Genomic DNA, 12,036 nt, shown 5'->3' on the forward strand with positions numbered 1-12,036 from the left:
TGCAGCCATCCACCAGTCGGGCTTTATGGCAGAGTGGCCCGACGGAAGCCTCTCCTCAGTGCAAGACACACGAAAGCCTGCATGGAGTTTGCTAAAAAACACCTGAAGGACTCCAAGATGGTGATAAATAAGATTCTCTGGTCTGATGAGACCAAGATAGAACTTTTTGGCCTTAATTCTAAGCAGTATGTGTGGAGAAAACCAGGCACTGCTCATCACCTGTCCAATACAGTCTCAACAGTGAAGCATGGTGGTGGCAGCATCATGCTGTGGGGGTGTTTTTCAGCTGCAGGGACAGGACGACTGGTTGCAATCGAGGGAAAGATGAATGCGGCCAAGTACAGGGATATCCTGGACGAAAACCTTCTCCAGAGTGCTCTGGACCTCAGACTGGGCGAAGCTTCACCTTCCAACAAGACAATGACCCTAAGCACACCGCTAAAATAAAGAAGGAGTGGCTTCACAACAACTCCGTGACTGTTCTTGAATGGCCCAGCCAGAGCCCTGACTTAAACCCAATTGAGCATCTCTGGAGAGACCTGAAAATGGCTGTCCACCAACGTTTACCATCCAACCTGACAGAACTGGAGAGGATCTGCAAGGAGGAATGGCAGAGGATACCCAAATCCAGATGTGAAAAACTTGTTGCATCTTTCCCAAAAAGACTCATGGCTGTATTAGATCAAAAGGGTGCTTCTACTAAATACTGAACAAAGGGTCTGAATACTTAGGACCATGTGATATTTCAGTTTTTCTTTTTTAATAAATGTGCAAAAATGTCAACATTTCTGTGTTTTTCTGTCAATATGGGGTGCTGTGTGTACAATAATGAGGAAAAAAAATGAAATTAAATGATTTAACAAATGACTGCAATATAACAAAGAGTGAAAAATTTAAGGGGGTCTGAATACTTTCCGTACCCACTGTATCTCCATTGGTTAGCTAGTCATGCTTGACTCCCCAACACCTGCACTGTGATCAATGTAGGCCAGAACTCCTACAAAGCCCAGACAGACAGGCCCATACAGCGAAGATGAGTCAGCACTAGAACAACAAAGACTTCTTATTCTGATCCCCAGTTCTGCGCAAATCTCACAATAAACACATGGTCCGTTGAGACCGAGAGGGGATTTCTGCTCTGGTTGTCTGCTGGCAGGTGTTCAGTGGGAGCCTGAGAGACCAATGAGGCCTTTCCCAGTGAAGAGGAGACCCAGTCCACATGCAGATGCTCCCTGGCTTGACCGTTTAACTGGAATTCTGGGTGGGAATTGTGAGAAAGAAAGTGCAATGGTAAGACAGAAAAAAAGGAAGCGCGAGCGAGCAAGACAGCAGGAAGGAGAACAAGAAAAGGAGGGGGTATCCCCAATGTCCCACCTGAATAAACAGACAGAGGGTATGGATAAGGATGAGTGCTGTGCTCACCGCCCTACAGGATGTTCCTATGACTAGCAGAGCACTGAGACTCAACTGAGGAGCAGGTCAGCAGCTGGTGACCTTCGCCAGGCAAAAAAAACATGCTGACGTTAACGAGAGAAGCGGCCCACACTCATATGCTGGCCATCCCAGACCTGTGTCTGCAAAAATCTTCTGGATCAGTGTCGGTGTCTGTTGTTGTATCGAAAGAAAGTGTGGGAGTTGAATGTCTCTGACGCTTAATACAACCAAAGCAGCAGCACACAGAGGATCAGCAGGTTAGCTGCTTTAGGCAGCACTGATTGGCTTACCTGCTTGATAAACTCCAAAATTAAGAAGATGAAATGGTAGAGGAGGTTTGGGAAGGGTGTTCAAAGAGTGGAGAGAGAGAGAGAGAGAGAGAGAGAGAGAGAGAGAGAGAGAGAGAGAGAGAGAGAGAGAGAGACCGTTGAGCTGACACACACTAGAGCTGGGTGATAGGTTTAATATTCATGATATTTTCAATGCATCATGAACATTGTGATAATTTAATGCACTTTTGGCTATTAAGATTCCAAAATATTCTGTTTCTTTAGAGAGTAGTTTCATATTTTATGATATCAAAGCAATAACGACAAAGGAGTCTCAGTGAACGAAACTCAAATGAAAGTTTGCAAACGTGTACTGCATGCAATGGCGGATGAACATTTCACTTTAATATGTTTAGCACATGTAAGTACATTTTGAGCAACATTTCTCATATTCTCTTATTCTACCTTTGTTCTACTAGATGCATGACAGGACATGGTTCTGCTCCTCTGTTGCGATCAACTTGCGTTGAAGTTGTATTTTTTTTCTTGGAGCTTCCGCTTTCCCCTACCTCCCCCTCCTCTCGCAATTTAATTGGATGTTGGTTACTACCGGACTCTTGCTTGTCAGGACAGTGCTCACACATGACGACAAGACGTCTGGATTTCAAGGAGTTCTGAAATCCGTCTTGGCATCTGGGATGAGTCAGGGTGTGTCACAGAAGCACACCCACAACAAGACCATGTGTTGCAGACTATTCGCCGACTCAAAAAATGAAAGGAGACAAGCATATGTCCACAAGGCATCAGGCCACATCCACACTAATGAGTTTACGGTTTCCTAACATCATCGTTTCCAAAGTACATGGTCAAGGAGAGCTTTTTCGAAAAAGTTACAGTGTGGCTAAGAGGTGTAAACAGAGCAAAATCAATGCCCCATACAAACGAAAACAAATTAGTGTGGATGTGGCCTTAGTCAGACATATTTTAATTTTAATAACATTGCCTCAGTGAAGTTTCAAACAATTTGTTTGTGCCATCACTTAAAAATGTGTCAAGGAACATTTAGCGAGTGACATTTTAACTGCTTTCAAATATTTTTGTAAAAAATGTGCCATTAATTACTATGTATTGGGCTAATTATTTAGGTGCATATACTGTAAATAAAAAATTACTAAAATGACTCTTCTATGTGCATTTGTATTACATGTCACATTTGAATTACCTTATCATTTCAAAGTTACAAGACATGTTAAAAAGACATATTTCACACAGCACATTGTTAAGTAATTCAGCTCTGTTAATGGTCACAGGAAAAGATTTAAATCAGTAGAATGGCAACTCCACTGTTTAAACACTTAAAGAGAGAGAGGGAAAAAGAGAGCTACTGTTTAAATGCTGTACTGAATTCTCTGTGGCTAACCCTGTCCCTCTCAGATGAAATGGGGCATTGAGGAGTTGGTGTTGGTGACAGACGTTGCAGTATTTTAGTGCTGGCTCTGTGGCTCTATCACAGGGGGCTGCTGTCTGACATCATTCCAGCTGGTGAACTCAGAAGAGAAGAATTCAGGGAGAGGAGCAGCTTTGCGAAAAAGAGTCAAGAGCAGGAGAGGGGTCAGGTGCTCCTCGCAGATGGAAACTGAGAACTATCTCTCTTTCTGTTCATGCCCTTTGATACCCTTTCTCCATCTCTCTTTCCATCTGAATATGTAGCCAACGATATCGTACGGACCACAAGCCCTTACGATTGACCCCTCCCCCATTTTATTTTTTTTTTTTACAGTAAACTGTTTGATTGACAGCTACAGCTGGGCGTTCTACTGCATTCAGTTGTGCAGCTCAAAAAAGACAAGCTCTTCCCAATATGCAAAGGCACTCCATAGCAACAGGCCTTAAACCAAAGACAAAAAAAGAAGCACCCTTCCCTTTGGAACTACATTCTCCAATTGAACACCCCCATCCCAACCTATCCAACAGCCTCCAATGTCCTTAAGTGCAGTTCGGCAGTGTAACAGCAGTCAATATCAAATGGCATTAGGGAACATTTCTGAATCCTGTTTGAAGGATAGTTCAGCCAAAAAAAAATCAATACATTCTGTCATCCTTTTCTCACCCTCATGTTTTTCACAAACCTGTATGACTTTCTTACTTTTTGTGGAGGTGAAAAGGAGGTGTTTAGTAATATGTTATGGACTGACAACCTCAATATCATGTTCATTGTATGCTCATTATATGGAGAAAAGGTGAAATGCAAGTGAATGGTGAACAAAGTCAGACAGGTCACAATATGAGGGTGAGTAAACACTGACAGAATTTCCATTTTTGGGTGAACTATCCCTTTAAATCAATTGACCAGTCATCAGCACATGGATATTTTTCACAGATTCTGGGAGATACTGATGATTAACTGTAAATCAATGAGGTCACACCATGACAGTGCGACTGACCGCAGTAGACACTGATCGCTTTACTGCTCAAATGAATGGCACATTTGGTAGTGAAGAGATATATTACAGATGGAAACCCGATCCATGCAGAAGACAGATCACTGCTGGGATATCAGAGGGTGTAAAAGTGATACAGGCAAACCTGTGTTCTGTACCTGGGTACTGATAGATCTACAGACCTGCTCAGATTGAACATGATTTGTTATGTTAGATCTGAACATACTAGTTAACTCAAATTTTACATGGTATCTAGAGGAGCCTGAAAAACAAATGTGTACCTGGATGCTGAGGGAGGACCCAGTCTTACTGCCAAAAACATACATACACCCACATCATGTGATTGCCCTTAATAAGGTGGTAATTCTCCAGAGCAATGCTGACAAAGGCAATCCCACCAGTCTGAATTTCACAACCACAGCCAGTACTACAGAGCTCAATCTTCTAGGGGTTGGAATGTTTAGGGATCCCATGATCTTGAATTATGATACTTGGTCAAGTAATTTTTTAAGTACTGTGATAAAGTATTGCAATATGGGATATTAACGTTTTATTTGCAGTAAGACCTGCATTTCGCAAAATGAGTTGTACAATATCATAAATGCGTACAAAATAAACACTTAAGAAATGGAAAGGTTCTAATTGATCATTTAAGGAATACATTTTTGCAACAATTGAATTGTTGCTTAAAGAAAGCATGACTGTCAACTCTAAGCAAACAAAATGAGTTGACTGTCACATGAATAGAAAGTGCTGTCTGAGCAGATGACACTTACAATAAGAGTGTAACGATTGTTTCTGCGCTGTCTCCAAATGAAGGAATGGATGTCAACTCATTGTGGTGAAGCCTCCTAACAATCAAAACAAATAGTCCAGGTTACATATGGCTTAATATAATTTATTTATATTATGATTTATTTAAAGGGATAGTTCACCCCAATTTTTTTTTAAATCTCTCATTGTTTACTTGTCCTCATGCCATCCCAAATGTGCATCACTTTCCTTTGTCTGCAAAACACAAACGAAGATTATATAGAAGAATATCTCAGCTCCGTAGGTCCATACTATGCAAGTGAATGGTAGCCAGAACTTTGAAGCTCCAAAAATCACATTAAGCAAACATATAGTAACCCATACTATTCCAGTGGTTAAATCCATATCTTTAGAAGTGATATGATAGGTGTGGGTGAGAAACATAACAATATATATGTAATTTTTTACTCTAAATCTCCACTTTCACATTCACTTAAATTTGGATCCGTTTCTCACACACATCTATGATATCACATCTAAAGATATGGAATTAACCACTGGAGTCTACTGGATTCCTTTTATGTTTCCTTCATGTGATTTCTGGAGCTACAAAGGTCTGATCAAAATTAATTTGCATTGTATGAACCTACAAAGCGGAGATATTCTTCTAAAAATCTTTGTTTGTGTTCAGCAGAAGAAAGCAAGTCATACACACATTGGATGGCATGTGGGTGAGTAAATGATGGGAGAACTTTCATTTTTGGTTGAACAATCCCTTTAATTACATGAGAGGAAAGTATACAGTACATATTGATAATGCCACCAAAATCTTGAATAATTGATTTTTTTAAATGGTAACAGGATACATTAAAAGGAATAAAAATGTATCTACTTACAGGTTCAAAACAAGTTAAGCACCATCGAAATCAAAGTTTTTGTACCATGATGTTGAATCTTGATTTAATCTCGCCCCTCGTTAATCTGACATATTGACACATTTATTTCAATAGCGCATTTAAAAATAACACGTATTAACCAAAGTGCTTTACAATAAAATAACAATAATAAAATACACAGGTACACCTCCAATTCAATACACCTCCTATTAGAAGCTAATTGGCTAATTTTCTAAAGGCTTGACATAATTTTCTGGAATTTTCCAAGCTGCTTAAAGGCACAGTTAACTTAGTGTATTCCTGACCCACAGGAATTGTGATCTTGTCAATTAAAAGTGAAACAATCTGTCTGTAAACAATTGTTGGAAATATTACTTGTGTCATGTACAAAGTAGATGTCCTAAACGACTTGCCAAAACTATAGCTTGTTAATATTAAATCTGTGAAGTGGTTAAAATATTTAGTTTTAATGAATTCAACCTAAGTGTATGTAAACTTCTGACTTCAACTGAAACGAAGCAGAATTGTCATTGTATTTGAGAGGAAGATACAACTAAATTAACAAAGTAACAGTAAGGTGCTTACAATGCAATTGAATGGGTCAGTCCATAAATCTCAAATACAGTTTCAAAAGTATAGTCACAAGACTGAAACATTATTTGTGTTAACATGATTTTAGTGCGATAAAATCACTCTCTAACCTTATTTGTGTAAAGTAATACACAATATTAAAATTTTGTTGTAGTGAAAACATAATGGTGGTAAACACTGTGATCTGGTAAATGTCAAAACACTAGTAAATCCCAGATTTTATCACACTAAAATCAGGTTAATACGTATAACGTTTATGCTTGAGAATATACTATTTGAACAGTGTGTATTTTAATGTTAATGGACTGGCCACGTTCATTTCCATTATACAGTAAGTGCCTTACTGTAACTGAAATATTTGCATCTTTTTTTTAATAAACAAAGGACAAGTCACAATTTTATTTTGGTGCTAATAAGCATAGGCCACAAATGCTGTTGACTGAGTTGAACTTGTACTGAACCTGGAATATTTCTTTAATATCTTTTGTTTTAAACGTATTCATGAATAAAAAAAACAACAAATATAAATATTAAATATATGTTTATAGCTAAATATATTGCATACTTAGTTATTGTTCTTAAATAAATATTTATTAAATAAATATAACTATTCATTTATATAAGGATATTTTGGTCCCTTACAGACTGAGCAAAAGAGAAAGAGTTTGAGAGAGAAAGTAGGCCCATCTGGCTTATGGCCAGACAAAGTCCCTCGATGTATTAAATATTTACAACGCAGGTTAGTGGCTGGTGTCGGGTGATGATGGAAGGCGCTTATAATAGCAAACCTCTTTATTCCCAATCTCTACCACTTTCAGGACAATATCTACCAAGAAAAGCACTTAAATATGCAATAGAATTGACAGCACACTTAAAAATGATTTATGACTGATTGTGGGTAATGGATGTAATTAACATCATTACACCATTTAATGTACTTCATTCAATTGCCCCTCTCCTTAGGGTTTTCCTTTAGGGGATGTTTTCTAGCAAGGATTAGTAGTGTTTTTTATTTTACCCTTAACATTTACCAGCACCTAGACACAAAAAAACGTTTTATGTTGAACTCCGATCCATCTTATAAAGCATATGCTTAAAGTTTTAGATTGAGGAAAGCTGAATCTGTATTAATCTAAAACGGCAGTCTTTTAGGGGGAAAACAAGTGCTGGTTCTAAACTTTGTGAAGGCCGACAAAACCCTAGAACATTCGGTTAGAGTCATGGAAACGTTGCTAGCCTTCTTATTGATTTGGTTAAACAGGGACAGATATAAAGCTGATGTTGGACAGATCTAAAGGAGGATTGGACTGTGAGTGTCTGAGTGCTTGATACATGATGGGGACATGGGACTGTTCTACTCACACTTCTTTCAGGTAGGGCAGTTTGGAGAGGATGTCCGTATCGACTGCCGCCAGCTTGTTGTGGCTCAGGTTTCTGAGTGAACAGAGAGAGAGAGAAAGAGAGGGAAGAGGAGGAGGGGGAAATTGAGAGAGAGAAACATATTAAAACACTTTAGTCAGGCACTCATAACTGTGATAACTCATAACTATTCCTTCAAAAATGTGGTGACATGAAAATGATCACATTTCTTTCATGAGCAGACTCAGTCTATCACCCTAAAAACCTTTTCTCATACTTGGTCATGAAAATAAAGTCGCCCTGAAGTGCCTTCATGAGCACTGTTCAGTATGCCGTTTTGATTTCCTAATAATAAATTAGGACATGTCGAACAACTTGTTCCATTTAAAAAATTGGTAATAGGTTTTAGTTTACTATTGTTTTTGATTTTTTTTCTCTCTCCAATTTGGTATTCCCAATTCGCTCTAGGTCCTCATGGTGGTGTAGTGACTCGCCTCAATCGGGGTGGCGGAGAACAAATCTCAGATGCACCCGCGTCTGAGACCATCAATCCACACATCTTATCACGTGGCTGGTTGAGTGCGTTACCGCAGAGATGTAGCGCGTGTGGAGTCTCACGCTATTCTACGCACCCCACCGAGAGTGGGGTATAGTGACCACGAGGAGGTTAACCCAACGTGACTCCACCCACCCTAGCAACCGGGCCAATTGGTTGCTTAGGAAGCCTGACTGAGTCACTCAGCTCTATTGTTTTTTATTAAAGATTAAGAGGGCAAACTATATTTTTAATAACGTGCACAGATAAAAACATTTATAATAAAAACAGCAAAATCTACAGAATGGTGGCCCGTATCCGTATCCCCACGGTATGCCTCCCTTTATTTTATTTTTATACATGAAATAAATTCTGTACTCTTTATTCCACAGCTTGCCTTAGATATATATTTACATACATACTGAATAGAGATGTACACACACACACACACACACACACACACACACACACACACACACAACACAACCTCACACCTACACTTCACATAATCACATGCAAAACTTGTTTTGTTTGTTTTTGGTTTATAGATTTGTTTGTCCTGTATTTAAAGTTATTTTTAAGTATTGCGATGTAGAGTATTGCAAAATAAGCAATCATCATGTTTAATTTGTAGTAAGACACCACATACAAATTGTAACATGCACTGTAATATCTGATATAATAAATATGCACAAATTATAATTTCAGAACCATAACTACTAAAACACTAAAGTCAGGAGTTAATAATAGTAAAAATGACTATTTCTTTGGTAAAAAGCGGTGACGTGAAAAAGATTTTTCTCCTACGTGCAGACAAGCACCCTAAATCCTCTCTCCGCACTGTGCCAGCACCAGCTTTCAACAACACACCAGGCGGTGCACTAACTATCAGTCTGGTCCATCATTGAAACATGCTATATAGACACTTATGACCCATAAATCAGTAACATCAACAGCCTCCTTAAGCAGCACGTCATCTTCATTTCAGCATGGTTCAGGCGAGGACTCGTCCAAGGGCTTCAAATTGGGCTTGGCAGAGCGTTGGCTTCCTGCTCTTCTTGATGAAATGACTGAGATTAATGGCACTGTGATCTTTAAGCTCCTGTCAGCTATGTGGTTTCTTCCTCCACTCCTTGGCTACTGCAAGCTTAAGATTTTATTTTCGGATGGGCTGCACTATTCTACATTGTTTATAGTCTGACTTGGTTACAAAGGGACTCCTTGACTGAATCAAGATTGGATCTTTTGGAGGAGTATTGACATTTTGGCAGTTCTTTCAAACCTTTCATTATGGATCCCCTTAGAGGACAGGGAGGGAAGGTATTTTCTGAAATATTTTCTTGTGTTATCAGATTCGTAGTAAAATTATAGTACCCACAAAATGTACCAATGTTTTACTACAGTAACAATATTTATGTTTAACCATGATAGTCATTGTAAAACCACAGTAATAATACAGGAAAACCAAAACCATGGTAATAAAAATCATAATCATTATTCAATATAGTAAATCTGCAGTATCTATGACTATAGTAACAATGTACCGACATTTTAATTTTTTTTTTTAAATGAAATTTGTGTGCGAACGTAAAACATTTTATTGGAAAACCCCAAACTATTTCAGAAAATAATTTCCCTCCCCGTCACCTAAGGGGCTCCAGAATGGGGTCAAGATGCATGTCAGATTCAAACTCGCATTTCCCACATAAACACAAAAGCTCAACGTGGCTAGAGCACTGACCACTAAGCCACAATTCCGATCTCAAACCTTTTCAAATAATCAAACAGTTTGACTATTCCTGGTTAAATATAAAAGTTATGTTCTTTTCAGGGCATCTGTGCCATGCAATCCTTAAATGGAAAACAGTTTCGACTCATGCTCAATTTATAAAACAAACAAATGCATTGACAGTTATGCACTTGTCTACGGGGCAACATTGAATATTCATTCAATGAGTGACTGGCAGTTTTAGGTCAATAAAAAGTCCAAAAGAAAGTTTTAACTAGTAAAATGCATTAAGAAAGCCATTTTGCCCACAAACACATACATCTATTGACAGCGGGATTATGTTCAACTGACTGACTAAAAGCTTTATTGGCACTGTTGATTAATTTATACAGATACACACCGATATTTTTAGATGGCATAGGGTTAGCCACTCATCGGTGCTTATAAAGACACAATTGGATTGTTGTCTTTCTGTCTGCTGAGATGATTTTGAGTTTCGTGGGGCTGTAGCAGGTTGTAAATAGGGACGCTTGGATCGGTATCGGCTCCGATACTGAAGCTTTTAGAGGGATTGTGTATCGGTCCGTCGAGCCCGATCCAAATCCGATACTGTGTGTTAGTAATGTTCATTACAGTCAAGCTCAAAAGATGACATAAAAGAACCATAAAAACATAATTAAAGTAGTTCATATGACTCCTGCATTTTATTCAAAGCCACTTGAAGAAGTGTGATAGCTCTGTGAATCACAAAAGGCTGCGTTTAATAAGTAAATATATAAGCTCCAGCACGTCAGTGAATGGCGCTGCTCTGTTTACAAACACTAGTGGCTATTTTTAGCCTTCACGCGGTGCGCAATATTTGAGCACTACTCACGAACATCATCTCAGATGTAGATGTTCTAAAGTTCGGTTCACTTATAATATGCATTTAGAATGACACTGGAGGTGCTTTTTTTTTTTTTACCAGAATTTGAATAAGAAGCTAATAAAACTACAGTGAACTTGCATACAAACAGACACATACAGGACTTCCTGGAGAGTTTAGAATGTCAAAATAAAAGCGTGAGGGTTTAAAAGTTAAAGTTGCACAATTGAAATTGTTACAATATAATATATTATTATTATTATTATCAACATCATTTGTTTACAAATTATAATAATATTTAAGTTGAATGGGTTCCAAAAAATAATTGTGTGAATGAAAAGTGAGCTGATATCTTACAACTAAATTGAACAAAATAGAGATCAAATTCCTGATAAAAATAGAAGTCCTGATAAAAGTTGAGAAAATGTTGCAAATAAAAACAAACAAAAACGGCTTCTTTTCTACCGGACTTATATGTAATAACTGTTACATTTTTGCTGCTACGTTATTCAGTATTTTAGTTAACACATTTTTCTTAATAAGCTACATCTATATTGAAATAATATGTAGTAGAGGTTTGTGTTTCTTTACATATTAAAGAGTAATCCCAATTAGTTCCACACAATAATGTAAAGATATTCTAAATTGATTATGCAAAAAAACAACACTGGTATCGGATCGGGATCGGGCGATACTGAGATATTCAATATCGGAATCGGAAGATTTAAATTGGTATCAGTGCATCCCTAGTTGTAAAGGGGCGTAATTGCCTTACACAGTATTTAACGTGTCTGTTTCTTACCAAGAGCTGTCAGTCGCATACAGTGAAGCTAAATGTATGCAGACCTGAGATAGAACAGGCCTGTGCTACAGTCAACATTCAGTTGTATCATTCCTCCATCTAAAATTGAAGAGAAACAATGTACCATGTGTACCATTTAAAGACCCCTTAAAATAAAATTTATGACAAAATGCCTGTTAGCGGTCTGCTAGTGTACTCCGACCTAGACATTGACCAAATTAACTTTTAGCAAAAATATGCATATGAAATGTACAAATTCTCTGAAATTCAATTTCTTCCAGGAATAATCAAATATATTGATGATTACTCATACTGCACTGTAATAAAATACTCTTGAATGAGAATATCCCACCCCCTAATAA

The 12,036-nt window shown here is 38.0% G+C and overlaps 1 protein-coding gene across 1 annotated transcript in view; it reads right to left on the reverse strand.

The window, feature by feature from the left end:
• The window catches only part of LOC127632664 (leucine-rich repeats and immunoglobulin-like domains protein 1), a 57,430-nt gene that overhangs the window by 27,935 nt on the left and 17,459 nt on the right, over positions 1 to 12,036 (reverse strand). Inside the window, exons 2-3 of the mRNA XM_052111382.1 lie at positions 7,747 to 7,818; positions 4,921 to 4,995 (exon numbers count right to left, since the gene is read on the reverse strand). Coding sequence (XP_051967342.1) covers positions 4,921 to 4,995; positions 7,747 to 7,818 — 147 coding nt within the window. The remainder of the gene's footprint in view (positions 1 to 4,920; positions 4,996 to 7,746; positions 7,819 to 12,036) is intronic.

Source organism: Xyrauchen texanus, chromosome 39, assembly GCF_025860055.1.
Source record: "Xyrauchen texanus isolate HMW12.3.18 chromosome 39, RBS_HiC_50CHRs, whole genome shotgun sequence".
Classification (NCBI taxonomy): Eukaryota; Metazoa; Chordata; class Actinopteri; order Cypriniformes; family Catostomidae; genus Xyrauchen; species Xyrauchen texanus.